Source organism: Oratosquilla oratoria, chromosome 3 (genome assembly GCF_046742065.1).
Source record: "Oratosquilla oratoria isolate Oo_2021 chromosome 3, ASM4674206v1, whole genome shotgun sequence".
Taxonomy (NCBI): domain Eukaryota; kingdom Metazoa; phylum Arthropoda; class Malacostraca; order Stomatopoda; family Squillidae; genus Oratosquilla; species Oratosquilla oratoria.
Genome location: NC_134779.1, coordinates 12,857,124 through 12,884,097, shown reverse-complemented (window position 1 = coordinate 12,884,097; position 26,974 = coordinate 12,857,124). Strand labels below are relative to the sequence as shown.

Sequence of the window (26,974 nt, the reverse complement as noted above, 5' to 3'; positions counted from 1 at the left end):
GATTCCACTCTTCTTACGTCCAAACATCTCTTCATTGGTTCACTTTTTTGTCTTTCTCCTTTATCAATCTCCATTTTGTGTATTAACAATGTGTTGAATTTTACTCTATTTTATCATTTCAGTCACTCAATAAACATAATTATTTCCCAAATGTAAATACAACTAGACATTTCCTTCAAATTTATCGAAAAAGCACTATACATCAGAGTTCCTTTCTAGCCATCCGTTCCCGCCTGTGGTTTACGCTCATGTCCTGTGGTTTGTGCTTGTGGGGGAGTGGGTATGTGCATTTTGACTTGGCTACTAACCTTATCAGGGGGAAAGGGCCCTTAGTATATAGATAGATCCCCCCCCATACTGCTATCCTCCTAAAATCTCTACTATCTGTATGACCCCAACTCTTCAGTGCAATACTGTCCACACAGAGAGAGGAGCATTGGTTATTTCCAACACGGTGTAAAAATTAGATCCCTTATTTAATTAAATAAATACAGCAGGTCAAATTGAAAGACTTAAAACATAAGAAACAAGTTTCCCAAGCAAAATAACTTAAATATTAATCTGTAAACATTGAATACACACGCATTCACAACTTTGATAAATATGATATCAACTTGCAAAAACCTGTGAAGAGAAAATGCTTTATTCTCATGGATTGTAAAAGCAAATTACCCTCTTTTTCCAGTTATGCTAATAGGCTGGCTCTTCTGTGGATCAACAAGGCACTTTTTTGAACTGGGAAACCTCTTCGATACAGTACTCTCTCTGCTTCCAATAACTTCTTGTTCAGCTTTCATAATGTCCACAAGGCTTTTTGCTGGACCCTGGATACCTGCAATAATGAAAATGAATGAAAACAGAGATTTATTGTATTTTGTTCTTTGTGAAAGATGTATGACGAGTATATAGAATTGTACAAGTACATTACATGCATAGTTACCTACCCTTCTATAAACAACCTGTATTAATGTCATTTGAGTATACCAATAGGGAGATTACCAAGACTGAATCCACATAACTTGATAACAACTGGAAAAAATTGTGGAGGAGGTACATTCTAACTAGTAAAAGAGAGGATGGGATCAAATTACTGGCATTTCATCCATTCTGTCACACACCGACAAGTTATGTGGATGAAATTTTATGTGAAAATATTATGGGTGACTGTAGATTCAGTTATTCACACATTGTGTGATGAGCCGAGATGAAGAGCTTATGCCAGGGGCTTTGCTGCTCAGAGTAATACTGGCAGCCACTGGATCTGAACAAGGATTATCACTGTGCAAAGTGAGATTGAAAGCAACACATCACAACAGCACACATAAATTACACTAATCCTTGTTTTCATTAGTGTAATGTGCCAAATTACCTACACAATACAATAACAGATCTTACATGGAAATGGAAGGAAATGTACTTACAATACACATAGTTAACTTACTTGTTACCAATGACGAGCAACCCCAAGGAGAGGTTGGAGTCACATGGCCATTTTCCTTTGGTGGTGATGCTTGGGCACTTTCAGCAGCTAATTTTTTCCTTTGTTTTTGAGACAACTTGTTATTTTTGCCACTGTGAAATGAAAACATGTATTATTTAGTACAGGGTATTAGTATTTCATCAATAACCTGTGTTTCCATTCTTGGAGACAATATCGTGCCAAAAAGGTGGTGTAACACAGGGTGGAAAGGAGATATTTAGGGAGAGGAGTAGAAAGGAGGGCTATTAAAACTTAAAAGTGATCTGTGAGTACGGCAGTGTAGGATGAGGTGTTTTGAGTTTTCTGTTTAGTGACTGCATTTTGAGCGATATGAATCTGTAGTTAAATCTATTCTGTTGGTACCATTTCAATGCTAGGTAGTGGCATCAATATAGTCATGGCAGTATAGATTTTGCTTGCTGTGAGGGGGAATTTTTAGATTTAACCACTTCAGTACGGGACTTAAATCTCGCGGGCAGCAGCCAATGCCAGCCGTATGACGTCACGTAATAATATTCTTATCATAAAATATAGTCGCCGCTTATATCGATCGTTCTCTCTTTCACCCGCGAATTTTGAAAACCACAGAGAATGGGATTCAGGGCACATTTGGGAGAATGTAAAAACACAGGGGCGACTACAATAAATATAATCAAGACGCCGATATGGCAGCGTCGCGAATCCACTTGCTCCTCATGACGCCTACGTGTGCGGCACCGTATGGAAGGGGTTAAGTATGGGGGAGTCAAATAGAGTAGAGTTTAGGAATCAGTCTTGGAGTGCTTGTTTTGTAACTTGCGAGTCTTTTTGTACAGACATGTTGTGAGGTGTAAGTGCATACATATACCAAGGGTTTTTTCCCCCTTACAAGGGGGTTAGCCAAAGTCAAAGGGCATAATTCCACTCCCACCCATTTCATCCCAATCCACTCTATTCCCATTCACCACCACTCTCTCCCTCCCTCTTTTTTTTGCTCCTCCTAGATGACATGTCATCCTTGCATCTCACTGTTAGGGGTAGTCTTCACTCCCGGTCCTCACCTCTTGACCTCACTCCCGTCCTCTCCTCTTCTTGGCCAACCCATGACCTTACTGACCCACAAACAATCCCATGGGATACACTCATGTCTACCCAGCTGCAACACAACCCTATCCTTCCTTGAGGCCCACAGGTGGGACAAAGCCTCCTTGAGGAAACACACATGCAATGCTAGCATCAGCCAGACACAGCTGGCCTGCACCTTGGCCAGCTACATGACATGGGAACACTGGATTCCTTGAGGAACACATACCCTCTTTGTGAGTCACTGGCATCAAATGTTTTGCCTCTGACTCCCCATGCAGCACACATGACCTCACACAAATTATAAGCATGGATTATGACCTGCCCATGTATATAAAGGATGGACCATTGCCGAAGATTCAGATCACCTCAGAACATCATACATGAGCTTGGCTTGCTGCTCCTTTCTCACCTCCTCCCCCCCTTTGCTCCTTTGCAAGCAGATTGCCTGGAGACACAACTTGAAACACAGTTGTCACCTCCCTTGCTGTCTCATTCCCCCCCTCACTGACACCCAACATTCATTGCTAAATAAATCCAACCCCAATATTTGGGGCCCCTGATGCCACTCTGCCAATTGACAGCCACCACTCAACTGGTGTCAGCCTCCACTTGATCTGCTAGATCATCTGCCACTGCTGTCTGCCGCTGCCATCACTGCCTGCCAGGTCTGCTGACTGCCAGCACAATTGTCTACCACAGGTATTTGCCACCATTTGTCTGCCAGATTGCCTTCCGTCACTGTCTGCCAGTTCGCCTAACAGGTCTACCAACTGCCAGTTCAACTCAGAGCTTCCTTGGGGCCTACAGGTGGGACAAAGCCTCCTTGAGGAAACACACATGCAATGCCAGCATTGGCCAGCCATAGCTGGCCTGCACCTTGGCCAGCCATGTGACACAGGAACACTGGATTCCTTGAAGAATACGTATCCTCTGTCTTCATGAGTCACCTGCATCAAATGTTTTGCCTCCGACTTCCCATGCAGCACACATGACCTCACACCGATTAGGAGCATAGGTCATGACCTGCCCATGAATATAAAGGATGGACCAACATCAAAGATTCAGGTTGCCTCAGAGCATCATATGTGAGCCTGGCTTGCTGCTTCTGGTTTCTCAACTCCTCCCCCCTTGTTCCCTTGCAAGCAGATTGCCTGGAGACACAATTTGAAACACAGTCATCACCTTCCTTGCCATCTTATCCCCCTCCCCCCTGACTGGCACCCAATATTCACTGCTAAATAAAACCAACTCTCTCTTCATCAGAGTTTGTCTTCAACCAGCCTAACATTTGGCTCCCAATGTGGGGCAGACTACTGGCCTAACAATCACCCATTGTCCTGGGTCAGAATCAATGTAGCAAGACACAACACACCCACAGCAAGGCCACTTCATTTAATTGGCGACTCCCCCTCTCTGTCCCTTCAGATGAGGAGAAATCCTTTTGGGCTGCATCAAAATATTATTCACACAAAACTTCCTAACCCCCCATTCTCCATCCACTCCCTTCCATGCATCACAGTATCATCCATATACAACCATTCTCTACTCACCCCTATATTCTGTCTTCTCCCTTCCTTCCTCAATAGACATTCCCCTCTTTCCCAATACCCCACCCATCCATTCCATCCTCAGTTGCCCCCTCATGTTCACTCCATCCACCTCTGCCTTCCACACCTCTTTTACTAATCTTTCTTCAATCACTCTTTCAATGTGTCTAAACCATTCAATAACCTTTCATCAGCCCTATCTCCCATCTCCTTTTCCACCCCCATTCTTCTCCTCACCTCCTCATTTCTCATTCTATCCAGCCTAGTAACCCCTACCATATTTCTCAGACATTTCATTTCAAGCATATAACTCTTCCTCTCTTATGTTCCATGTTTCTGTCCTATATAGTACTGTTGGCACAATCACCCCTTCATGGAACTGGAGTCAGAAATGGGAAGTGGACTTTAATACTAAGAAGTGTAGCATAATGGAGTTTGGAAAAAGCAAAAACAGAATATCAGGAAAATATACAATTGGAACCAAAGAAGTAAAGAAAGTAGGATCCGAAAAAGATTTGGGAGTAATTATCACGAACGACTTGTCCTATGATATACAGATTAACAAAATTGTCGGGGAGACTTACAATTTGCTAAGATCAATAAAAGTGGCGTTTACATACTTGGACGAAGACATGATGAAAAAAATATTGGTTACATTGATAAGGCCTAGATTAGAGTATGCAGCGACATTGTGGTCCCCCAGTACCAAAAAGAATATAAAGAAAATAGAAAGAATCCAAAGAGCAGCTACAAAAATGGCACCTGCACTTGCAAACCTATCATACGAAGAGAGATTGGCTAAACTGGAGTTACCGACACTGGAGCAAAGAAGAGAGAGAGGTGACCTATTGACCATCTACAGAATCATGAAAGGCACAGAGGTACTCGATAGTGAGAACTTACTTAACTGGGACAAAAGAAACACAAGAGGACATGGAAAGAAAATAAAAAAACATAGCTATAGAAGAGAACTGAAGAAAAACAGTTTTCCTCATAGAGTTTTGGACACTTGGAACAAACTGGACAATGAAATAGTATGCGCAAAAACCATTCATGAGTTTAAAAACAAACTAGACACTGCAAGATACAAAGGCGGGACAACACGAGCATAGCTCCCCTTCCCGCAAAATACAACTAGGTAAATACAACTAGGTAAATACAATCTCCTTTTAGCATCTGTTCCCAAATGTCTATTTTTCATTATACTCTTTAATCCCCCAAGGCATCTTTCTTTTCTCAATCTACATTCTACCTCCACCTCCACTCCTCCCTTTCCTGCCACATGTGCCTCCAAGTGTCTAAGGCTAACCACTTCCTCCAGCTTCTCACCCTTAATACTCACTTCCAATTTGTTGCCATCCTCTCCCCTTGTACATCTCATCACCTTACTTTTACCCACATTTACCTTCAACTTCTTTCTTTTGCATGCCATCCCAAACTCTGTCACTAGGTGTAGGTAGTTGGTTGTTTTACATGTTTGAGTACTATGCTGCTACATTTTTTTCTTCATTCAGTTGGTTGTTCTTGTTCTGTGGTGGGAGGGACTGATGGGGTTGACAGCTTTTGTGGAGAACTGTGTGCCTTTCATTTTCAGGTACTGGTCTATTGGGATTTTGGTTTCCAAGTTTAAATGTTCTATTGGAGTGGTTTCATGCATCCATTTACTAGTCCCTAAGTGTCTAACACTTGTCTCTTGACTGGGCCCAATATATCAATGAACATCAACTGCATTCTCTCCACTTTTTTTTTACACAAGAACAGCTAACAACAAGTTACTTCTTCCCTCCTACTACCACTATGAATTAATGAGAGAGAAACTACCTCACACATATATGACACACTACCTTACACATATATGACACAAAGTTTCTTCTCAGAGAGATCTACAGCAATACCTAAACTTCATCCTGAGACTATGAGTGACAAATTTTCACTACCATTCTATAACTATAACCTAGGCATACTTGTGATTTGGTTTAACATCGTGAACTCCCCCTATTGGGAGGCTAGGGTGGTGCACCTTATAGAGGACTTTGTAGTATGGAATTTAATGAACCATGCCTTGGTCCAACTCACTAACGACAAGTAGCAATGCTCTAACCCACTCAGCCAGTGAGCATACTTGTACAAACTCTTAAAGTGTCAACACTAATGGGATTGGCTTATGGATACAGCATTGTTACTAACCTTCCCTTCTGAAGGACTTTGGCCTTGGTTGCCACAGACAGGTCAAGTGTATGGGTTGCTGCAAGTGTAGGATATTCTTCTTTCTGCACAGAATGGTGGGAACTGGAACTGAGGTAGATAAAAATACAAAAATTAATAACATTACATCCTCACCCACCACAAATGCCAAATCCCTGCTTAGTACTCTCATATTCTCTGATGAACAGGTTTTGGATAGGTGTGGAATGGGTGTGAGGTGTATGGATGTTTTGCCTTAGTCATGCACCACCCTTATAAGGAGTTAAGTCCTTTTGGTATATATGTACCATTCCATCCATATATATATATATATTTTTTTTAACATCCACACCAACATTACACAACTTCTACATAGCCCTATCCTTATTCCTACCCTGACATATGCCCCACCACTCATATAAAAACACCAAACCAACCCCAACAGACCTCATCTTATGTTATAAACAAGACCCATTCAATACTACCCTCATCTCATCATCTCAAGAAATGAAGGGTTTCACCCTCAGGAAAACCACTAGATGTGAATGAAATCTTTAATCGTACAATTTTTCCCTAATTTGAGCTTTATCAAGTACATGATAAATCTCAAATAAGAAAAATGTTATACCAATACAGACTTCATCCCCACAAGGCTCTTTTCTAGACTTACCTGTCAGCAGGTACCTTTCTCATTCAAGGGTCACTCCATTCCAAGTCACACTACTCGAGTCTGAGTTAATACTTATATCTACCCACAGGTAAATACAGTGGATGCTTGCTGGCCAAGGAGTTTAGGGCATCACTTATGAGGTAGTTTGAACCCTTCTATCACTGAGTTGGACCAAGGGCAAGGTTCATTAAATTTCATGCTAAAAAGTCTTTTGCAAAGGGCACTGTCCTTACCTCCTGATAGGGGGAGTTTCGTAACATAAAACCAAATCAATAAATCAAACTTTTGACTCATGCTGTGTGACTGGGAACAGAGTGACCTTTCTGTGGCAACTGCATGGCATCCTTTTCTAATCCAATCAATATGATTTATGAAACAGATAAGAACATTCCTTCAAGCTGTACCCTCCCTTCATCTACTCACATTATCCCTTCCATTATCTACTCCTATATTTTGCACTCTTTTTCACTGCTTGGCTGACATTTTTACATTTATTCAAAGCTCTCTTTGCCCCATCAACTCCATCTCATTCTTGGTCCTCCTCTCACACTCACTCCATCTAAGCTAGCCTTCCCTCATCGATCCTTTTCATACGCCCTAATCACCTTAGTACTCTCTGATCTACCCTATCCAACAGCTCTCTTCCCAGCCTTGTTCTCTGCCTCACTTACACTTGTTTCACTTTATGTGAAGGTGATGTAGAGATTGGGGGTAGGAGAAAAAATAATATACATGCCTTGGTACAATTTTTAGATCATTTGTTTGAATCTCTAGTACCATTTTCTTCTGAAATGTGTTTTTTAGATTTTCCATTGAAGCTATGGGTTCATTATCCTGTGCTGTTATTCCATGTTCTTTCTTTCCAACCTTTTGCCATTTTCCTAAATAAGAAAAACAATTGTAATTATTTTTAAGATCAGTTATATTAACTGAATAACACAATTATTTTACCCAAAATATATGATCCAAATAAACATGCATTCTGCAGAATGATAACACATAATAAAGGAGATCAGCATACCTCCTTTCTTCTTTTATACTAAATGCTCATGAGAAAGAAAAAAATCATATAGCTCACAAAAAAATGACAAAATTAAACTTTAACCATTATTATCCATTTCCTTGGAAAAATCATCTTTGTCACTTGGTGTGGCACAAGGGGACCGTTCTTCGAGGCTATCAAAACTCAATTCTTCAAGATCGTCCTCAAGATCCTTGCTAAGATCTCCTTCTGATGTTGAACTTGCAAAAGACAGTTGAGATGACACTGATTCCCTCATGCTCCGATAAGTGCCAATAGAGTTTTTGTGAGTGCGCTTCTTCTTCTTTCCAGAGCTATTCAGGTTGCTTCCACTTGATGAACCTGTAATCTTTACTCCTGCTTCCTCATCTATTTTGTAAAGAACAGAAATGAGAGGGATGAGAATTTCAACCCTACATCTTACTAGTCTCTTAAAACAATGACATATAAATATAATCAGCTCTTTGATCCACTGACACCAATGCTATGATGCAAAAGTATGGCTTGATTCATTTTATCTTTCATCCCAGTAAAGGAACCTCACTACCACATTTCTCACCCTATTCATCCTTGTAACACTTAACATACCTCTCAAACACAATCAAATTCTTCCATTCCACCTTGCTGGAACTCCAAGTCTTACTATCTTCAGTGCCATAGGAACAATCTCTCTCTTATACAACCTTCTCTTTGCATTCATTCCCAGACACCTATACAACATTACATTCCAACCAGATAAGTTCTTGCTTCCTTTACTCTATAATTCACCTCCACCTTTTCCCCTCCATTCACTTTCACATGCAACCCCAAATACCTAAAACTCTATCTTCTCCCATCACATTCACATCCAACCCACCATCATCATCACTCCTTGTATACCTCATCACCATACTTTTGCCCACATTTACTCTCAGCTTTGCTCTCACACACCATGAAGCAGATAATAAGAACATCCCTTCAAGCTGTACCCTCCCTTAATCTACTCCCCATATCCATCTGTTATCTACTTCTACCACTCTACCACAGTTTCAGTGTCTCCTCAGACTCAACCACATCTGCAAACAACTGACTTGCCTCCCAATTCCCTACAATCTCAATCACTAATTTCAAACTCTTGCCGAGCACTTTCATGTTTACCTCCCTTATCACCCCACCCATAAATGTGTTGAACAAGCATGTTGAATAAACATCACACAACCTTGTAGTCCAACTTTCCCCTGAAATCACTCACTCTCCCGATTCTTGATCCTCACCCCACCCATAAATGTGTTGAACAAGGATGTTGAATAACCATCACACAACATTGTAGTCCAACTTTCCCCTGAAATCACTCACTCTCCCGATTCTTGATCCTCACACATATCATACACAAATGAAATCCATTCATAACCATCTCTCCCATCTCAGCACTTCAGGAATGAAGAATCACCCCATTCCCTGTGCACATTGCTAGAGTCAGAGGCAATGCAGCAAGGCACAGCTTTTCCACAGCAGGGCCTGGCAGCTGGAACTGATTTACCCCTACTGCTTCACCACATGGTAACCCTTACAAATTGTATTATTTCTTATGACTACAAGTAACCTTGTAGACAACAAGCAAAATAAAAATAAGAAATTTCAAACTGAAGACCACTCTCTCACCAGCTTTAACTTCTTCTGTCCAATCCATATCCATGTCAGGGAGGCTCATAGGATTCTCTAAAAGTGCTTGCTGGAGGTCTTCAGGATAGGGTGGGGAGTCATATGGTGTGATTATGCGGTACGACATTTTTGGTACAAACTTCTTGTAATAATTAGAAAGATCTTGAAGCACAGCTGATGATAAACTGTTCAACAACCTGAACAACAAAGAAAATAAATTATGACATACACCAATTGGAGAAAAAGTTCCTGTGACTGCTGTTGTACTGTACACGAACCACCAATCAGTCAACAGCATCAACTAGAGCTCCATAGGCTACTGAATAAGATGAAAATTCTCAATAGTGCAAGGACAGCAGGAGGCCTGTGTTGTATTAAGTGGGAGGGGGAGCACTTGTGGGTGCCTAAAATGATCTAGAGCAGTGCTACTAGTAGTGTCTATCAAGAGAAAATGCAACAAAATCAAGAAGGAGCATGTGAAAATGGTGATGAGTTTTAATTGAACATTGACACAAACACAGAGCACTCTGGAGGCACTATACCAAAACTTAATGTAAACAGAGGCCTAGAGATGCCTAGGGGACCACTAAGGCTAAGTATTGATGACCCTTTTTCTGGATTTGGTAAGTACAAAAGAAGAAATTTGAGTCAAATCATAGACATGGAAAGGGAGATGAGTTTTAACAGAAACTCATGGGATAGGGAATTCATAGAACTAAAGAAAGAGATTATGAATTTAAGAAAAGACTACTTCAATGTAAACAAGGTGTGTGATCTAAATAAAAAGAATGCTGAAATAAATAATGAACTGAGTAAATAAAAAAAAGAACTAATTGAGGTTAAATGTGAAAACAAAAGAATGAAAAACAAAGGTACCACCAAGAGTGAGAATTAAAAGAGGTAAACTACAAAATACAGGCAATGCCTGAAAGAACTGACGAAAATTTTGCAGAACATTAAGAAATGGAAACAGAAAATGAGGAGATACCTTTTACAGAAATAGAACAACAAATGCAGGAGAATGAAAAGGACTCAATTATTTGAGTAATCAAAGAGAAAGCAAGTTGGGTTAGAGATACAGTGGATAGAAAGTGTATTGTTGTACATGGACTAAAGGAAAAACATGCCATGGTTAGGTACTTGAGGGAAAAAGCAGAAAAAGAAATAGCAAAAACAATTCTAAAACAAGTACAAGACAGAGACCAAGAAGTAGAAAAGGAAATAGAAGAATATAGAATAGGACAATATTCAAAAGAAAGAAATCAACCACTGAAGATAAAACAAAGGTCACAAATGGTAGTAGAAGACACACTAGCAAAATCAGGAGAGTTAGCAAATAGTGAACATTACAACAATATATGGATAAAAAGAGAAATGAATGTTGAGGAAAAAGAAAGAGAAGACACTCAGACATGAAACTAAAGAAAAAAAATACAAAGAGAACAGAGGCCAAAAGAAAGGAGTTCTATTGGAGAGTCTTTAACATGAGGCTGAGAAAATTATATGCTCGGGTAAGCAAAACAAAACAAACATAAAATGAGATGGAGAAGGAAAAAATGAAAAGTGGCTTATACTAACATAGACGGATTGATCTCAGGATTAAGTGAATTAAATGATTACCTGTAAGAAGAAAAACTAGACATAATGGAAATTGCAGAGACGAAACTAAGGGGTCCACTACCACCAAATAGTGTTGGACATGGATTATAATCATTGGACCAAAAATAGAGACAAGAAACAGGGCAGAAGAGTCATGTTTCTGGCCAAGAAAAACTTAAATATGACGAAGGATACAGATGGTACAAACAGTGTGGAAATGAGCATGATAAAAGTTGAAGATAGCAACATGAAAAGTAGAGAGTTTGTAGAGATTTGTGCCCCCAAAATTGGGCTCTTGGAAAGACGGCAAGCATTCAAAAATATTGGAAGACACGAGGCATTCATTAAATGAGATGCTGAAGGATGGAGGTAAACTAATACTTATGGGTGATTTTAACTGCAAAGAAATATGTTGGGAAGAGATGACAGTGAAAGGTGGAGAAGATCTATGGGGAAATGTATTACTTGACATGACTATAGAACATACAATGACACAAAGGTGAAAAAAAAATACGAGATATAGAAGTAATGAAGAACAATCATGACAAGAGTTAATATTTACAACAGAACCTAAAATTGTGGATAAAATTGAATACAAGACACCATTTGGGATGAGTGATCGCATATTAACAGAATTTTAACTAGAGGAGGAATTAGAGAGAAATGAGAAATACAGAAAAGGAAGACTGATGTACAAAATGGACTTTGGGAAAATTAAGAAATTCTTTCAAAATGCAAATTAGGATGAATTCTATAATGAAGAGACACAATTGGAAGAGAAATGGATGATTTTGATTGAAATTTATAATGAAGGAGTGGATATATATGTACCAAGACAGAAACAGGAAAAGGTGTATAATAAGTACTGGTTCAACAGAAGATGCAGTGAGGCGAAAGATAGAAGAAATAAAGCTTGGAAAATATGGAAAAAAGAAAGAGGGAAAAAAAAAAAAAATGAAAATACATACGTATACCAAGGCTTTTTCCTCCTTACAAGGTAGGTAGCCAAAAAGAAAAAGGCATAAAACTATTCCCACCCATTCCATTCCTAAATACACTCCACCACCCTCCAATCTTAGCACCTCCTGGATGACGGGTCATCCCTACACCTTGTCCACTGCCCTGGGTCAGAGGCAGTGTTGCAAGACACAGCACATCCACAGCAAGGCCACTTCATTAAATCGGCGACCCCCCTCTCCGTACCCCCATGCAAAAAAGAAGACAGGGAGAAATCCCTTTGGGCTGCATCAAATTTTTCTCACACATACTACCTCACCCCCATCCCCCCACCCATTCCACCTCATGTATCACAGCATCATCCATATACAACCATTCTCCATTCACCCCTGTCTTCTGTCCTCTCCCATCCTTCCTCAACAGACATGGCAAGTATATATCAACCAAAGAAATGAATATACAAAAGTGCGCAGAGAGGAAAAAAGAAACTACAAAAAAGACATCTTAGAAAAATGTAAAGATCAACCAAAGCTATTCTATAGATATGTGAATGATAAACTTAAAAATAAACAGGAAATAGTGAAACTACATCAGGGAAATACAGAGTACACAGAAGATTAAGAAATGGCTGAAGTCATGAACAATCACTTAGTCGGTTTTCACTAGAGAAATAATAAAACATTGGGATGAAGTGAACAAAGTGTGATCCCCCACCATGAGGGAAATAAAAATAACACAAAAAGAAACAATGGATCAATTAATGAACCTTGATTTCAGGAAATTACACAGCCCAGACAGAATAGCAAATTGGATACTAAAAGAATGTAAAGAAGAATAGACAAAATATATAACATAAGCTGTTCACTCAAAGAAGGAAAAATACCAAAGAACTGGAAAAATGCCAATATTGTACCAATATATAAAGGAGGAAACAAAGAAGATCCAACAAATTACAGACCAGTTTTTCTTACAAGCACTGTAGCCAAATATTTGTGAAAAGGTAATTAAGAATAGATGGAAAAAACACCTGGAAGAAAACAATATAACAAATCCAAGACAATTTGGATTCAGACAGAGAAGATCATGTGCCACAAACTTAATCTGTTTCTACTCAATACTAATAGATATAATACAAGAAAGAGATGGATGGGCTGATTGTGCTTTCCTAGACTTACAAAAAGCCTTTGACAAAGTGCCACACATAAAAATTACTAAAAAAAAAAGGGGAAAACATAGGAGGGATACAAGGTAAACTACTAAATTAGATGGAGGATTTTTTGCATGGAAGGAAAATGAGGGTAGTGTTCAGAGAAAAGTGTTCAGCTTGGAAGGAGGTGATTAGTGGAGTTCCATAGGGATCAGTATTGGCTCCAATAATGGTTGCTATTTATGTGAATGACATGGATGAGCTTCTTTGTAGACAACACTAAAATGCTGAGAAAAGTGAATACTGAAACGGATTGTGAATCAGTGCAGAGAGACCTGAACAAAGTTTGGAAATGGAGTCAGAAGTGGGAAGTAAGACTTCAACATCAAGAATCGTAATATGATGGAATTGGTAAATAGTAAAAAATATATATGTATATATATCAGGACAAAATAAAATCAAAACAAAGGAAGTAAAGAAAGTACATACATACATACATATACCAAAGGCTTTTTTCCCCCTTACATGGGGTGGTAGCCAAAAAGGATAGAAACCACTCCCACCCATTCCATTCCCTACATATTCCACTCCCCTCCACCCTCCTTCCTCCCTCTCATCTTTGCACCTCTTGGATGACAGGTCATACCTGCATCCTGTCCACTGCCCCGGGTCAGAAGCAGTGTCGCAAGACACAGCACATCCACAGCAAGGCCGCTTCATAAATTGGGCGACCCCCCTCTCTGTCCCCTCATGCAGAAAAGGAGAAGACGGGGAGAAATCCCTTCTCCATTCACCCCTATCTTCTGTCCTCTCCCGTCCTTCCTCAACAGACATTCCTCTCTTTTGTAATGCCCCTTTCACCCCATCCATCCAACTTATCCTAGGACGCCCCCTTATATTCACTCCTTCCACACCTCTTTTACTAATCTTTCTTCACTCATTCTTTCCATGTGTCCAAACCATCCTAATACTCTTTCATCAACCCTATCTCCCAGCTCTCTTTCCACCCCTGTTCTCCTCCTCACCTCCTCATTTCTCACTCTATCTAGCCTAGTAACCCATATCATACTTCTCAGACATTTCATCTCAAACACATTCAAACTCCTTCTCTCTTCCTCTCTTATGTTCCATGTTTCTGCCCCATACATTGCTGTTGGCACAATCACTCCTTCATATAACCTCCTTTTAGCATCCATTCCCAGATGTCTATTTCTCATTACACTTTTTAATCCACCAAGGCATTTACTCACTTCTTTCAATCTACATTCTACCTCCACCCCCACTCCTCCCTTTCCTGCCACATTCGCACCCAAGTACTCCTCCCTTTCCTGCCACATTCGCACCCAAGTATCTGAAACTATCCACTTCCTCCAGTCTCTCACCCTTAATGCTCACTTCCAACCTGCTGTCACTCTCTCCCCTTGAACATCTCATCACCTTTTGCCCACATTTATCTTTAGCTTCCTTCTTTCACACACCTTCTCAAATTCTCTCACTAACTTCCTCAATCCCTCCTCTGATCCTGCTACAAGCGCAGTGTCGTCAGCAAACAACAACTGGCTTATTTCCCACTTTTCTCCATTATCTTTAACCATCTCCAACCCCTGACCGACTACCCTTGCATTCACCTCTCACACCACCCCATTCATGTATAGATTGAACAGCCAGGGCGACATAACACATCCTTGATGAATTCCCACCTTTACCTCAAACCATTCACTCTCTCCATTTCTAATCCGTACACAAGCTCTACTACTCTCATAAAAACTCTTGACTGCTCTTAACAGCTTTCCTCCTATACTATATATCTGCAGTACCTCCCACAGTGCCTTCCTGTCAACCTTGTCATAAGCCTTTTCCAGATCCATAAAAGCCCAAAATACATCCTTACTTTTTCCTATACCTTTCTCACATATCTGTCTTACCACAAAAATCTGATCTACACAACCCCTACCTGTCCTAAAACCACACTGTTCCTCACCAATTACTCCCTCTGTTCCTCTCCTAATCCTCTCAATCAAGACCCTCCCATAAGCCTTTCCAACTACACTCAACAAGCTGATCCCTCTGAAACTACTACACTCACACTTGTCCCCTTTTCCCTTGTAAAGTGGAACTATACAGGCACTCCTCCATTACACAAGACTAAAAATATATTCAAAAGAGGAAGGAGTGTGGATTTCTAATATTAGCTAAGGATATAGAAAGCAATGTATTTCATATTGGAAGAAACCCTTACCCAATTTCTAAAAGACTTGGTAAATTCTGGGCTATCATCTCCATACATGCCACCTTCAACTGTGTTGCATTATGGATAGAAGCAAACTCTAAGATCTCCACAACATTCTTTAGGGTGAGAAGATTAGTCAAGATGAATTCACATGTAGTCTTCAAACGCATTATCAGAAGCTGATTGGCCAATGCTAATACATTGCACACAAATTCCACATCTGAAGAGCTTTGAAGTTTTGTGGCATCATCCTCATACAAGTAGTCCAGGATGACAGTCAGAACTGAAGAGTGGATAGGCATAGTCAGTTCACTACTGGAACTTGTCTGAAATGGTCAAATCACAGAATTATTATAAGACACTGTAAGGATGCTTAATCCTTGTATACTGAAAATTTACAAAAGTTCACCATTGTATATATTGGTGCATAAGGTGACAATAGATATTTTGGATTTCACTAACTGGACACCTGAAAAAAGAGAGAAAGAGAGGGAGGGAGCAAGAGGGAGGGAGAAAGAGAAAGAGATGAGAGAGAGAAAGAGGGAGAAAGAGAGAGGGAGAGAAAGAGAAGAAGAGAGAGAAAGAGAGGGAGAGAGAGGGAGAAGAGAGGGAGAGAGAGAAGGAGAGGGAAAGAGAGAAAGGCAAGGGAAGAGAGAGAAAGAGAGAGGGAGAGGGAAAGAGAGAAAGAGAGGGAGAGAGAGAAAAGGAGAGGGAGAGAGAGGAGAGGGAGAGAATGGAGAGGGAGAGAGAGAAAGACAGGGAGAGAGGAGAGAGAAAGAGAAGAGAAGAGAAGAGAGGAGATGAGAGAGAGAGAAAGAGAGAGAGGGGAGGAGAAAGAGAGGGGAGTAGAAAGAGAGGGGAGTAGAAAGAGAGGAGAGGGAGAGAAAGAGATGAGAGAGAGAAAGAGAGGAGAGGAGAGAAAGAAAGAGAGGAGAGGAAAGAAAGAGAGGAGAGAGAGAGAGAGAGAGAGAAAGAGATTCAGACAGAAATACTGAGAGAAAGGATATAGCAAAGGGTGATATTTACAAGGCATTTTTGATATAAATTCTTGTAACAGTGAAACCTTATTTTTCTACCTCACCTCATTCCAACCAGCACCAAACATGATGCGGAAGTACTCCAGTCGTGCTGCAAGAATGCATTTGTGGGCTCCTACCATTTCTCCATCCTCAGTCTCTATCATAACATCCCACAAGTCTGTCAGATGATTTCTCTTATACTGCATAAAATTCACCATGTCTGGTCTGGAATTATAACATGAAGGTTACTAAGAGGCATTTGTATTTGATATGTACACTTCCATATACCATTTTGATCCATTAGTCCAAGTTTCTGATACTGAGATGCCTCTTATACCCACATAGATGACATCTAATTACCTCCCACAATCAGACTAAAAAGTTTCAGGTGACTTTTTAAAATTTACTGTAAGACTGATAACATAGCTTCCTAAAATCTACTCCAACTGACATTACATACCTGACAACACTGGCATTCTTAACTAGTACACAGCCATCCTGCACTTTGTAGTTTGCTAGCTGTTTTGCCAAGGAACTCATTCCAAGACTTAATGCCACTGTCTCTGCCCTCCTGACAAGGTCCTTCTCTTCAGTAGTTTCAGGCACTTTCCCTTTCTTTGCCTTTTTCTTTTTTTTATTTAAACGTTTCACAACTTTTTCCTCTTCTTTGTAAACAGAATATGCTGACTGGCCTTGAGTGTCAACCAGATCATTTAGAATAGTATTGTCAACACAAGGAGCACAGTTTTCATTACCAGCAGAGAGTCTGGATTCTTCAGCACGTAAATTTGGGGACAAAGGCCCAGGAGCAAGAAACTGGCATGTACCTTTGTACATATAACACAATATTTCTTGGAAAATTTCTGGGGAAGTATTTGGCAACTTAATGATGTACTTACTCTCTGGACTATCGCAACCCAGGTAAAAATGTGGTTCTTCAATGCCTTCAGTATTCTTTTCTATACTTTGAGCCATCAAATCCTTCCTCAGCTGATCACTATGCATTGCAATAATGTAAGAATGCACCGGGAAATGTCTTTTACCAACATCCAGGATGACATCATGAATAAAATCTAACAAAGAGGTCTCTTCCAACAACAATGCATAATCTGCCTCCAATTGTGATGGAGTCACTTTTGGTTTAACAGATTCAGGAAGAAAGCATTTTGGATCATTTTGAAGACATATGAAGTTACACCCCTCAGGTTCAGAAGCAATGGCAACTGCACGGTGCAAAGCATTCAAACGATTTAATTTTATTGTATGGCACATGTTATGATCACTAAAGTCTACAAGAAGTCCACTTGTTATTTTTGACAGGGTATTTGTTTTTTGTGAACTTTTTCTTTGTTTCTGAGGAAGGATATATCCAATGAAAGCTTCTCCTCTGTCACTGACAAAACCAATGTTCCTATGATTCAGAGAAAAATCCTTGATCAGAATTTCCCTGTTTAGATTAAAGAAGCACTGCCTCAAGTAGGGGAACTGTTCACTCCACAAAAACAGAAACCCACTACTAAGGAGCACAAGAATTTTCAACTCACTGCCTCCTTTCTCTCTGATGCCATTTACATCCACCCTAGTATCTAGGTGTCCACCTTCACAAGCCACTTTGACCACCCCCTGCATCTTGGATGCAACCTTCCTTGTCTGATACTGGTGGAGTACATAAATATCACCCAATGAGGTTACAATGACAGTGGCAGCATCACACACACCAGTACATAGAATTTCCCCTCCTTCTTTCAAGACTATGGAAGTAACAGCTCTCGGAGATACAACTGTTCTTTCATTGGCTGCTCGGTGGTGGCCAAGCTGTCCAGCATTTAAACCAAAAGAATACAAGATCCTTCTAGTCCACATGACTGAATGGTAGCGAGCCGTGCCAATACCAACAATACATTCATCTTTATGGGTCTTGAACCATGCAAGGCATCTTGGTGTTGTGACTACTTCTGGTGGTGGGTTGTGTCCAAGTTGATGATATGTGTTTGTTCCACAACTCCAAACCTTAAATTAAGAGGTATGTTTAGTGCATTACATGGCAATATATATGTTATGGGCATAAATAATTACATATTACATCTCAATTCCAAGATTATGTGAAAATTACTACAATTCAATATTCTATCTACCTGGCCAGAATCCACTAAAAAGAGGGAATGGTCCACTGCTGCAGCAACCATTGTAACACAAGTTTGAACCAAAGCCTTGACAAGGCGAGGTGAGATGACTGGCGCTTCTGTGTCAATACCCAGTCTTCCTCCATGTCCATGGCCACACACATAGACATGACCACTCAAACTCAAGAAAATGCTGTGGAACTTGCTCATAGAAAAGCTGCGGATGGTGTCTGTCTTCTTCATAGGGAAATCTACTAAACCTGGCATGTCCCGTGCTTGCTGGCTAGCCTAAAGGAAGGAAACATAAGCAATCATCTAAGCTTATGAACTACCCTGAATTGGTCCCTTCCAAAGATGATCACATCTAAAATAACTTGAAGATATTCTTAAAAAGTACATACATACATACATACATATACCAAGGCTTTTTCCCCCTTACAAGGGAGGTAGCCAAAAAGGAAAAGGCATAAAATCATTCCCACCCATTCCATCCCTGAATACACTCCACACCCCTCCACCCTCCCTCTTATCTTAGCACCTCCTGGATGACAGGTCATCCCTGCACCTTGTCCACTGCCCTGGGTTAGAAGCAGTGTCGCAAGACACAGCACATCCACAGCAAGGCCGCTTCATTAAATCGGCGACCCCCCTCTCCGTCCCCCCATGCATAAAAGGAGAAGACGGGGAGAAATCCCTTCAGGCTGCGTCAAATTTTGCTCACACATACTACCTCACCCCACATCTCCCTGCCCATTCCACCTCAAGCATCACAACATCATCCATATACAACCATTCTCCGTTCACCCGTCTTCTGTCCTCTCCCGTCCTTCCTCAACAGACATTCCCCTCTTCCCCAAAGCCCCCTTCACCCCATCCATCTATCTTCTTAAAAAGTACCTCTATATTAATATATACACCCTTACAAGGGAGGTAACCAATGTCAAAGGCATAAATCCACTCCCACCCATTTCATCCCCACATACTCTACTCCCATTCATCACCCCTCCTTCCTCTTTTCTGGTCTCTTCCTGGATGATGGGTCATCCCTGCATCTTGCACACTGCCTTGGGTCAGAAGCAATGCAACAAGACACAGCATATCCACAGCAAGGCTGCTTCATTTAATTGGCAACCACCCCTCTCTGTCCCCTTACACAGAAAAAGAGAAGATGGGGAGAAATCCCTTTGGGCTGTGTCAGAGTATCATTCACACATACTTCATAACACCCCATCTCCCACCCACTCCATTCCATGCATCATAGCATCATCCATACACAACCATTCTCCATTCACCCCTGTCTTGTTTCCTCCTTTCCTCAACAGACATTCCCCTCTTTCCCAACACCCCTTTTACCCCATCCATCCATCTCATCCTTGGTTGCCCCCTCATTCCACCTCTGCCTTCCACACTTCTTTTACTAATCTTTCTTCACTCATTCTTTCCATGTGTCTGAACCATCCCAATACTCTTTCATCAACCCTATCTCCTAACTCCTTTTCCACACCCTCCACTCTCCTCCTCAACTCCTCATTTCTCACTCTATCCAGCCTTGTATCCTCTACCATACTTCCCAGAAATTTCATCTCAAACATCTCTTCCTTTCTCTATATTAATAATGAAAGAATGATATATGATATGTGACAGTATACCTGTCCTAATGTAAAGTTGGAGTTAGTTCCCCAAGAGTACACCTCACTAGGAAGGGTTGGCTGATATTCAATGTAAGCAGGCCTATCCCGGATAAGATGGTCAAGGGGAGTCAATCCATCGTGATCTACACTCGTCAAGCTTCCTCCTGCCTACAAAACAAATAAGGCTATTTCAATGGTAATTATCATAGAGATCAATACTATTATATACATTTAAACAGGGCTATGTAATGAACAAATGAAGTCATGATATCAATTCTTATGAGCATTATTAGAAACATGCTGTACTTACAGCACAAAGTACTGTAGCAATGTCTAGATTTCCATAAAATATAGATCGGTGCACTGAAGTGTACCCAGATTCCCAATCTCTCTGAGTAGGTAAAACACCTTTGGCCAGCAACCACTTTACAACCTATGAGAGTAAGAGGGATGTAAGGTTGATGTCACTACATGAAGCAATTTAATGACACTACAAGTCTTCGCTGTTATGATTACATGAAAAATCCAATTATAGCATGGAAAAAAGACCAAACTCATGGTTACCTTGGATTTCCCACAGGAAGCAGCCATGTGCAAAGCACTTCTTCCAGCCTCGTCAACAACATGGTAGCTTCTGTGACAAATCAACTGAAAAATCAACTTTATGTGAGAAGAAATTTGATAAATGAATAAATTATTTTCTAATCTAGCTTTAAGCTTGTATAGTATATATCATTGCAAATGACTGAAAGGATCAGTACTCAATCTGTTCAAAATATATATATCAATTATTCCTTTTCAAGTGATACTCAAGTCTTTTAACAAAACCTATTCATTGATACAGAATCCTACTCTCCTAGACCAAGCACAACATGCAAACAAGACAACTGATATACATCACTAAGATACACACCTTCATATATGCCAGGGCTTCTTCAGCAGTTCCACGCACAATAGCTGCCTGAACAAGAGAAGCATGCTTCCTTGATCGGCAGCCAGGCATACACTCTGGCACTTGCTGGTAGTTCATAATGATTCTGCAGAATTCTTACAAACTAAACCAAGAAGTCTTTTGAGGGTTACATCATCTTGATGGCTGCTCCACTCTTGTGGGCTGATTGAAGTAATAATTTCACTTTTACTATGCAGAGAGAAAGGTCTTCAGTGTAAATATAATACAAACATTACTCTATAAATAGACTTTATGTCATAAATCTCTACTTCAGAAGGTAAAAGTGAAGGTAATGAACATAAGGGGGTGACCAAGGATGAGATGGATGGATGGGGTAAAAGGAGCATTGGGAAAGAGGGGAATGTCTGTTGTGGAAGGAAGGGAAAAGACAGAAGATAAGGGTGAGTGGAGAATGGTTGTGTATGGATGATGCTATGATGCATGGAATGGAGTGGGTGGGAGCTGGGGGGGTGGAAGTATGTGTGAATGATATTTTGAAGCAGCCCAAAGGGTTTTCTCCCTATCTTCTCTTTTTCTGCATGAGGGGACAGAGATGGGGGTCTCCGATTAAATGAAGCAGCCTTGCTGTGGATGTGCTGTGTCTTGCTACATTGCATCTGACCCAGGACAGTGGGCAAGATGCAGGGATGACCCATCATCTAGGAGGAGCCAAGAAGAGGGAGGGAGGGGTGGTGAATGGGAGTGGAGTATGTGGGGATGAAATGGGTGGGAATGGATTTATGTCTTTGACTTTGGCTACCTCCCTTGTAAGGGTGAAAAAGCCAATGGTATATGTGTATTTACCTAGTTGTATTTTACGGGATGAGCCATAGTGACCCATTTTCTTATCTCTTCGCATCCAGTTTATTCTTAAAATCGTGTATAGTTTTGGCACTCGCTGTTTCTCCATTAAGTTGTTCCAAACATCAATCACTCTATGTGGGAAGCTATTCTTTTTCAGGTCTCTTCTGTAACTGTCCTTCTTTAGCTTCTTTTCGTGTCCTCTTGTTTCTCTTCTGTCCCATTTTAATAAGTCGTCTCTATTGAGAATTTCCATCCCTTTCATAATTCTGTAAATGGTCAACAAATCACCTCTTTCTCTTCTTTGTCCCAGTGTTGATAGATATAATTTCTCCAATCTTTGTTAGTATGTCAAATTTGATAGTGTGGGTGCCATTTTTGTTGCTGTTCTTTGGATTCTTTCTAATTTTCTTATATTCTTCTTTGTGCTAGGTGCCCACAGTGTTGCAGCATACTTTAGTTTAGGTCTTATTAGCGTAACCACTATTTTCTTTACCATTTCTTCATCCATGTAGTTGAAGGCCACTTTCATTGATCTTAACATGTTAAAAGTCTCTCCAAATAATTCATTGACATGTTAATCAGGTGTCAAGTCACTTGAGATGATCACTCCCTGGTTCCTTTCTGAATTGACTTTTTTGATTTCCTTGTTTCCAATTCTATATTGACCCGATATTCTATTTCTGCTTTTTCCAAATTCCATTATGCTATATTTCTTAATGTTGAAGTTCATTTCACATCTCTGACTCCATTCCCATATTTTGTCCAGGTCTTCTTGTAGTGATCTGCAATCTTCTTCTGTGCTTACTCTCTTGAGTAATTTGGCATCATCAGCAAAGAAGTTCATGTAACAATTCACTCCCTCATCCATATCATTTATCTATATGGCAAACATTAAAGGAGCCAATGCAGAGCCTTGCAGGAAGCCACTCTTCACATCTTCCCAGTTCGAATTTTTGTCTCTAAGTACCACTCTCATTTTTCTCCCATTTAAGAAATCCTTCATCCATTCCAGTAGCTTACCTTGTATTCCTCCTATTATTTCAATTTTTCTTATTAATTTTTTATGTGGTACTTTGTCAAATGCTTTCTGCAAGTCCAATAGGCACAATCTGCCCAGCCATCTCTTTCTTGTATTATCTCAATTAATCTCGAGTAAAAGCATATTAAGTTTGTGGCACACGATCTTCCACTTCTAAAGCCAAATTGTTTAGGGTTTACTATTTAATTTTCTTCCAAGTGTTTGGTCCATTTGTTTCTGATAACTTTTTCGCATATTTTTGCTACTGTGCTTGTAAAGGATACTGGTCTGAAGTTTATAGGATCTTCTTTGTTTCCTCCTTTATATATTGGTACTATGTTTGCATCGTTGCAATTTTGCAGTACCTTTCCTTCTTTGAGTGAAAAGTCTATTATCTTGTATAATTTGTCTGTCAGTTCGTCAATACACTCTTTCAGTATCCAATTTCCAATTCCATTCAGTCCATGTGATTTCCTAACATCTAGGTTTTCTATTTGGTCTCTTATTTCTTTCTCTGTATGTATGTGTGTATACATATATATATATATATATATATATATAATAAATAATAATAATCATAATAATAATAATGATGATGATAATAACAATCTTGGTTCTGTCAAATTTTCTCTAAAAATGTGGATAGGAGGTAAAGGAAACACGGGCTGAGGGCAATACTTTTATTCCTGACTAGTTTTGCCACTCAGGTGAAACTGGTCAGGAATAAAAGTATTTTCCTCAGCCCGTGTTCCCTTTACATCTTATCCACATTCGTCACAATGTATATACATTTCTCTAAAAAGTAAATTTGCTCAGCAATTGTTATGAGTGTTGATGCTAACCTGTTTCCTCCCCAAGGAAGGGAAATTTGCCTTCTGCCCCTTACTGAGCCATGATGAATCTTTTACCTGGGAAAGTATAAAACATGAAAATTAATTACATAATACAATATCAATCACTGTTGCCTCAAATTTTAATTGACTGGAAACCTGCAGACCCACAGCACCTGGCAATGGCCTCTGGACCCTCCTATAAATCTTGGTCCCAGGCCGAGGACTGAATGTCAGTTCCTTGGGATTACATCTCCAGATAGGGTCAAGGATACTGTTGTTTTTAGTTATTCTAATTTACTGTAAAAATTTATGACTGGTGCATCAGCACTGTGGGTTCTTGTATTCTCTCCCATGGGTGGGAAGCCTACCATCTTGTTTATACCCTTTATATAGATACCACACCACTGCTACATATTTTTTTCTAGATTAAACACTATGATTTTTTTTTAATCATCTCTTCATTCATGGTCTGACATTTTATCAAAACCAGCAAAACCCACCAAAACCTTTCACTTAATATTGTCATAACTTGCTGAAACTTCCTGTGTGTATGTATTTTGACCTGTTCTTTCTAATGGTGACACCAGATATTACTTATCTGATGATGTTTTGTGAAATAATTACCAGTTTCATAATATTCCACCAAGAATTTTTTAAACTACAGCAAAGGTCTCAAAAAAGGCTAATGAAATTTAACACAAGTAAATGCAAGGTTATACACATAGGTAAAAATAACATCAAATATGATTATATGTTATTTGGAAATTCATTAACAAAAGTGGATAATGAAAAGGATCTTGGCATAATTATCAGCAACAATCTCAAATCATTTAAGCAGTGTATTTCAGCTTCTGAGAAAGCAAATAGGATTCTAAGACCGATTGTGATCTTTTGACTTCAAAAGTCCATCTCTCATTAACAAGCTATATAAATTGTTAGTTCCTCCACATTTGGAATATGTTGTTTCTGTGTGGTCACCGAATCTTATTAAAGACATTGACAGATTGGAAAAAGTACAATGGCCAGCCACAAAACTGATTCCAAATATCAAAAATAAATCATACAAAAATCGACTAAAACATATAAATCTGTTTTCCCAAAAAAATGTAGACTCAGAGGTAACTTGATACAGGTCTTTAAGATTCTAAAGGGAATTGACATCAAGTGACAGCATTTTCACATTGAATGAGAATCCAACAAGAAATAATGTTCTCAAACTGTCAGGATATAGATTTAATTTGGAAGTGAGTAGATACAACTTTCCCAACCATGTAGTTAATGAATGGAATAAACTTCCTGTATAGGCAGTGCAATGTGGTTCAATTTGAAGATTTAAGATTCATTTAGATAAATACCTAAGCAAGATGCTGTAATACCTGCCATTTATTTGATGCTATTTATTACTATTTGCCTGTTTATTTGTTTATCATTTATCATTCATTTGTCAATTTCTTATTTACTATTTACCTGTTTGTTATTTGACTTTACCTATTTATCTAATTTCATTATCATTTATAATTTCTATTGATTTATCATTAATATAATTTTTTCACATTCGACCTATTGATATGCTCCTTCTTTGTAATCCTTTGTATCGCTTGCAAAGCTCATGATCATAGAGTTTTCTATTTGTTAGGTTCAGCTGAGTTAAGTTAAGATACACCTGAACGTTTTATAACATGACTATTTTCAATACTGAGGATTTTTCAAGATTGTAGGTTTTGTGTGGTTTGGTGGCTATCATGAAACTGGTCAATATCTCATGAACCAAGACAGGCAAAAAAGGATCACATTTTTGGAAAGCTGAGTAAAATTCACAATTAGACAATTGGTTGTTTCAGAATTCAAACATATTTTTAGGGTATACATTAGCCAGTTTCATTGATTTTTCATCAGATTTTGCTCTGATTTGGTCGGTTTCGACAAAGTATCAGCCCCATCCATGTTAGGAAAACACATTTCTATGTTTGTCACACTTCCTAAGTTCAAATACATGGGAGGTTAAGAGACTTACATTCTTTTTTAAGGGCTCCCATCAATTGACCAATTATGAATGTGGAATTATCAAAATACACTTTAAATTACTATGGTCTATGTTTTATACTGTTTAAAGATATATGGATTTTTTTTTTTTTTTTTAGGGTACCACAATGGAAATGTGTCAAAAGCCAGACTCGTATGCTTTCTTGTGCTATTCTTACAATTTCTGTACAGTATTTTTATAACTCTACAGTATAGACTATACAATTGCAAAATGAAAATAGAAAATAAAATAAATTCATCCACAATCATCTTTTAACATTGTCAAGAGATAACTATCCACGACTAATAATCCTAAATCCTTCTATTTTGCTTTTGTAATTGTCTCATTTCTCACTAAGTCACTGACTGAACCATGATTGAGCCTTTCTGAACTTTTGTCTATTCTATTCCCAATATATCAAATGATAAACATTGTTAAACACTTTATAACATGGGTTATATACATACAGATGTCTTGTGCACTTAAATTTTGTAACTCATGTTGTACTGTATACACGTTTATATATTTCAGCTGTGGACTTCATCCAACATCTGTTATGTATACAAGTGGAAGATGACAGCTGATAATCATTCACCCATCCTAAGCATTCCTTCCATCTTATCTCCACTTAACTTCCACTGATAGTGAACTTTGTTCAAGTTTCAAAACTTCCATGTGCACTGCACATCAATAATATACCCTGTCATGTATACATAGGCAAGTGACAACTATTATCAATAGTAAACAATACAAATACAAATCCTTCCACAACACACCGTACTCCTCAAGGTTGAATAAAAACATAGCGAAAACTTCGTGAAAAAAATTATTATAAACTATCATATGCGGTATCAAGAGGGATTGTAGTATTGACAATGCTTTTTTTACTTCTTATATTGTTATTATGCAGTTATTCCTTCACCATACATTTCAATTCATCTCATATAGTTTAACATAGAAGGGACCTGTAGCAGTCGGTAACTTTCATAGAATAGAACACGAACTACCAGTTTACAACGTAATCAACCAC

At 39.2% G+C, this 26,974-nt stretch overlaps 1 protein-coding gene across 5 annotated transcripts in view; it reads right to left on the bottom strand.

Annotated features, from left to right (window-relative positions):
• LOC143020424 (inhibitor of Bruton tyrosine kinase) overlaps positions 1-26,739 on the bottom strand; it is a 48,011-nt gene extending 21,272 nt beyond the window's left edge. The window contains exons 1-16 of one of the 5 annotated variants that reach the window (XM_076176847.1): positions 26,721-26,739; positions 23,931-23,996; positions 21,228-21,428; positions 20,879-20,962; positions 20,625-20,747; positions 20,333-20,482; positions 18,696-18,971; positions 17,021-18,570; positions 16,623-16,785; positions 15,551-15,867; positions 9,609-9,805; positions 8,052-8,336; positions 7,683-7,827; positions 6,280-6,387; positions 1,442-1,572; positions 673-832 (exon numbers count right to left, since the gene is read on the bottom strand). In XM_076176847.1, the coding sequence (XP_076032962.1) occupies positions 673-832; positions 1,442-1,572; positions 6,280-6,387; positions 7,683-7,827; positions 8,052-8,336; positions 9,609-9,805; positions 15,551-15,867; positions 16,623-16,785; positions 17,021-18,570; positions 18,696-18,971; positions 20,333-20,482; positions 20,625-20,747; positions 20,879-20,962; positions 21,228-21,344 (3,806 nt within the window). In that variant the 5' untranslated portion in view covers positions 21,345-21,428; positions 23,931-23,996; positions 26,721-26,739. Of the gene's footprint in view, positions 1-672; positions 833-1,441; positions 1,573-6,279; positions 6,388-7,682; positions 7,828-8,051; positions 8,337-9,608; positions 9,806-15,550; positions 15,868-16,622; positions 16,786-17,020; positions 18,571-18,695; positions 18,972-20,332; positions 20,483-20,624; positions 20,748-20,878; positions 20,963-21,227; positions 21,456-23,930; positions 23,997-26,411; positions 26,572-26,720 lie in introns of those variants that run through there. The other 4 variants (XM_076176843.1, XM_076176865.1, XM_076176861.1 and 1 more) reach the window with 4 other exon arrangements.
• Between the last annotated feature and the right edge of the window lie 235 nt (positions 26,740-26,974).